Source organism: Priapulus caudatus, unplaced genomic scaffold (assembly GCF_000485595.1).
Source record: "Priapulus caudatus unplaced genomic scaffold, Priapulus_caudatus-5.0.1 Scaffold607, whole genome shotgun sequence".
NCBI classification, from domain to species: domain Eukaryota; kingdom Metazoa; phylum Priapulida; class Priapulimorpha; order Priapulimorphida; family Priapulidae; genus Priapulus; species Priapulus caudatus.
The window spans coordinates 29,138-34,026 of NW_014577668.1; the positions used below are offsets into that span (position 1 = coordinate 29,138).

Consider the following 4,889-nt stretch of genomic DNA (forward strand, 5'->3'; position numbering starts at 1 on the left):
AGAGAGAGAGAGAGAGAGAGAGAGAGAGAGAGAGAGAGAGAGAAGAGATGAGACAGGGAGCATCCAAGAGTGACATCATGACGAGTGTACACACACACGCACGCACGCACGCACACACCACACTGCACTGCAATGCACTAACACAAATTCAAACCAAATATTGAGGGAAGAGTGATGAGCTCCAGTCCCCCTCCCTCGCCCCTCCTCCCCCTCGCTGCTTCTCCTCCTAGCTCCTCCTCCTCCTCCTCCCCCTGCTGCTTCTCATCTACTCCCACTTCCCCTCCTCCTCCTCCTCCTCCCCCTCCTCCTGCAGCCCGTAGCTACATACCATAACAGCGTCGTCAGGGTTTGCGACTCTCTCGCGTTCCTTGCGTATCTCGCTCTCGATACACTGCCGGATGGCAAGCTTGCACGCCCTCTGGCAGATCTCTGTCAGGTCGGCCCCGCTGAAGCCGTGCGTGACCTTCGCCAGGTAGGGTAGGTCAACATCCTGACAGGTGATGAGCAGAAGACAACGTATATATACGATTAGTTATAATATCTTAAATATATCATATATTATCTATTATAATGATATAAACATAGATAAATACTATATATATATATATATATATATATATCCGCTGAGAGAGGACCTACTTCTCAACCCCAAGGAGCTAAATATAACAAGGAGAGGAAGCGGATTGGCTGTGTGCTTTTCGCCTCAAGGGCGCCATCTATGGACCATGATCAGCTGAAACGGCTGTGCAGACCGAACCCAGAGACAATAGAACACTAATTCTGTTCTAGAGTCTCTGCCGAACCCAAATTTGGGCCAGATATGGCGGCGCTTCCTCTCCTTGTTATATTTAGCTCCTTGCTCCACCCGACTAAGCTCATAGCTACCGAACAGCTAAGTAGTTACAGCTAGCACTCGCATTTCACGAGATACCCCGGTCGCCGGCTAACGCTCCATTAGGAGTGTTCCCAACTTTGATATCATTAATGATTAATGATTAATGATTGATAATCCTAACCCTAACCCTAACCTAAATGACATTAAACCAAAAACTAATATATGACCATGATTATATATATATATGTTATTATGACCATTAATGACATTACAGTTGGGAACACTCCTAATGGAGTATCACCACAGTCGCCACCAGCAGCACGCTCACCGGACAAACCTCAACGACCGACATTTCACGCGCCGCACTCCGAAAACACCGCTCAAGAGAACTCGCCGCGGAATCGCGCGCGTTTCGAGACACCTCCGCCGCGTGCTCGCGCATGCGGCGCCCCCTACCTTGGCGATGGGCGACTTGCGCAGGTTCGCATGCAGGATGGCGGCGCGAGAGAGCTCGTCTGGCAGAGGGATGTAGATGAGCTGGTCGAGACGGCCCGGCCGCAGGATCGCCGGGTCGATGATGTCCGGTCGGTTTGTCGCGCCGATGATGAACACGTTCTTCTTCGAGCTCATGCCGTCCATCTCCGTGAGCACCTGCGGCGGTCGCACGAGACACGGTGAGACGCGGCGAGATGTGGTGAGACATAGCAAGCAATGATGAGACATGGTGTGAGATGGTGTGAGATGGGGCGAGATGGGGTGAGACATGGCGAGATGGTATGAGACATGGCGAGATGGTGTGAGATGGGGCGAGATAATTACTCAACGAAAATCCGCCGCACACGTGAGTAAAATGACTCATGCGTCCTTTTACTTGAGTAAAATAACTCACGTGTGCGCCGGGCTTTAGAAGCACAACCGTGCCCACCGTGCGTGCGAGACATCAAGGGTCTCTTCACACCAATACGCAGCTGGCAATACTGCCGATACCAACTCGCAGAGCCGGCGGCAGCGCGGCGGCAACAACGCCTCGACGAAAACATTTACACCCGTGTGAGCGACGGAGCCAGACCACGCGCGCTCGCTCGACAAATCGCACGCGACGGCCTCTCTCCTGCGACTCGCTGGGTCGCCGCGGCAACCGCCGAAACCCTCTCTCGCTGCTAACGCTACGATGACGTGACGGTGACGATAAAAATCGGTAAACGGCAGAAGAACTCCGACAAGCGTCGACTGACCCCGACCTTGACCTAGCTGTAGAGGTCATCGTCTCCGTCGTCGGCAAACTGGCTACTCTGTCCAGCACCGCTGCCGGGTGTGCCCTGGGTGCCACTGCCGCCGGTCTGGCCGGGGAACCTGTACGAATACAACGAACGACACGTGAGAAGCGCACGCAGGCGGGTTGGACTGTCTCTACAGGGGCGCGGACGTTGTCGCAAACATCACAAGTAGTTACGACATCATAAGTCACTAATCGATAAAATTTCACTAATTACCTTTGAGGTTTAGCATCGTAAAAAAGTTTACGAAATTTTTGAAGACAAGTTTTCTAGTGTTAACGTATGATAGCTGATTTCTTTATCATGTTTTTGCCCAACTAATGTTTCTAACAATGGGCCCCGGATTCTACAAGCCTACCACTAGCTGCCATCGAGTGATTAAATTGGCAATGTCTGATTACTTTAACAATGTACAATAACTAGATAGATCCACACTAGTCGCACCATAGGTCTTACTGACTAGAAACAGAAGGCCAATAGAGGCTTACGCAGTGGAGTCAAACTCGTACAAGAAATGCAAATACAGAAAAAATCACTGTGAATAAGCGAACTAGTATTAAACGTTCGCACCGCCGTGAATGAGCGAGCATGTCTGATAATGAAACGAGCAAGTATAATATGACTTGAAATCATAAAAAGGCTTTACCATCGAGTTATTATATTTAATATAATGAACAAGCATCCTACATATATCACAGCTTATTGTGCACACATGAGAATAAACACTCGGGTAACCTGCTTGTAAATACCACCTCTCAAAATACCTCCTAAAATCGCCACCGGGTGGCGCCACCTCACCTGAAGTTTCCGCCGAAGCCTCGGCTCTGCTGCAGCGTCTGTGCGAACATCTCGTACTTGCGGATGTCGTTGTCGGTGACCGAGCGTCGCGCATACTTCATCGCCTCCTCAAAGTGCTCGCGTGTGATCTCCGGCACCGGGTCCTCGTCCTCCTCCACGTCCTGATGTGCAGAGAGAGAGAGGTGTGAGAGAGAGAGAGAGAGAGAGAGAGAGAATAGAGAGAGAGATAGAGAGAGGGGGAGAGAGAGAGAGAGAGAGAGAGAGAGAGAGAGAGAGAGCATAGAGAGAGAGAGGGAGAGAGAGAGAGAGGGGGGGGAGTAGGTAGAGAGAGGAGGGGAGAGAGAGAGAGAGAGAGAAGAGAAGGGAGAGAGAGAGAGAGAGAGAAAGAGAGAGAGAGAAGAGAAAGAGAGAGAGAAGAGAGAGAGAGAGAGAGAGGGAGAACGAGAGAGAGAGAGAGTGGAGAGAGAGAGAGAGATGAGAGAGATAGAGAGAGAGAAGAGATCGAGACCGGAGCATCCAAGAGGTAAACATCATGACAAGTGTACATACACACACCACGCACGCACTGCACCGCACGCACTGGTCACGCACGCACGCACGGCATCATCACCACACTCTCTGCAATGCCAGCCTCCCACCAAATTCAAAACCAAAATATTTGAGGGAAAGAGTGATGAGCGCTATCCCCCCTCCCTGCCCCTCATCCCCCTTGTCTGCTTCTCATCTACTCCCTCACCTTCCCTCTCTCTCCGCCCTCCTCCTTCTCTTCCTTCCTCCTCCACTGCACCCCGTAGGCTACATAACCATAGACAGCGTCGTCAGGGTTTGCGACTCTCTCGCGTTCCTTGCGTTATGCTCGCTCTCGGGGATACACTGCCGACTGGCAAGCTTGCCACGCCTCTGCAGATCTCTGTCCAGGTCGCACCGCGCTGAAGCCGTGCGACCTTCCGCGCAGGTAGGGTGGTCAAACATCCTGACAGGTGGGGAGCCAGAAGACAACGTATAGTATACGATTTAGTTATAATCATCTTAACAATATATCATATATTAATATATTATACTTGATATAACATAGAATAAATACTATATAATATATATAAATCGCTGAGAATACGGACCTAATTCTCCACCCAAGGAGCTAGCATATAAACAAGGAGAGGAAGGCGGATTGGGCTGTGTGCCTTTTCCGCCTCAAGGGCGCCATCTACTGGACCGATGATGCAGCTAAACGGCTGTGCAGACCGAACCCAGAGACACATAGAACACAATCTGTTCTAGCCGGGTCCTCTGCCGAACAATTGGGCCAGATATGGGCGGCGCCTCCTCTCCTATTGTTAACTTTTAGCTGCCTTAGCTCCACCCGACTAGAGCTCATAGCTACAGCTAAAGTAGTAAGCAGCTAGCACTCGCATTTCACCCGGAAAAAAAACAAAAAAAAAAAAAAAAAAAAAAAAAAAAAAAGAAAAAAAACAAAAAAAAAAAAAAAAAAAAAAAAAAAAAAAAAAAAAAAAAAAAAACTGCGAGATACCCCGTCGCCGCTAACGCTCCATTAGGAGTGGTCCCCACTCTTGATATCATTAATGATTAACTGATTAATGATTGATACCGATCCTAACCCTAAACCCTAAACTGAATGACATTAAACCAACAAACTAACATATATGACCATGACCACATATATATTATATTTATATATATATATAATATACTACATATAATATATATAATATATATATATATGATGACCGTTCTAAAATGGACATTAAAGTTGGGAACACTCCCTAATGAGTATCGCACCACAGTCCGCCACCAGCCAGCACGCTCACCGGACAAACCTCAAGCGACCGACATTTCACGGCGCCGCACTCGCGAAAACAGCCGGCTCAAGAGAACTCGCCGCGGAATGCGCCGCGCGTTTTCGAGACACCCTCCGCCGCTGCTCCGCCGCGACGCGACGCCCCTACCTGGCGATGGGCGAT

General features: G+C 49.5%; 2 protein-coding genes across 2 annotated transcripts in view; both read right to left on the minus strand.

Annotated features, from left to right (window-relative positions):
• Positions 1 to 265: 265 nt before the first annotated feature.
• The window catches only part of LOC106812087 (transitional endoplasmic reticulum ATPase), a 20,526-nt gene continuing 15,902 nt past the window's right edge, over positions 266 to 4,889 (minus strand). The window contains exons 16-17 of the mRNA XM_014815855.1: positions 1,292 to 1,486; positions 266 to 490 (exon numbers count right to left, since the gene is read on the minus strand). Coding sequence (XP_014671341.1) covers positions 266 to 490; positions 1,292 to 1,486 — 420 coding nt within the window. The remainder of the gene's footprint in view (positions 491 to 1,291; positions 1,487 to 4,889) is intronic.
• LOC106812094 (transitional endoplasmic reticulum ATPase TER94-like) lies at positions 1,672 to 3,769 on the minus strand. The gene is made up of 3 exons (XM_014815865.1): positions 3,715 to 3,769; positions 2,911 to 3,071; positions 1,672 to 2,188 (listed from the first exon to the last, which is right to left on the minus strand). Exons 1-3 carry the CDS (start codon positions 3,715 to 3,717, stop codon positions 2,083 to 2,085), a joined length of 270 nt encoding a protein of 89 aa, XP_014671351.1. The 5' UTR covers positions 3,718 to 3,769; the 3' UTR covers positions 1,672 to 2,082.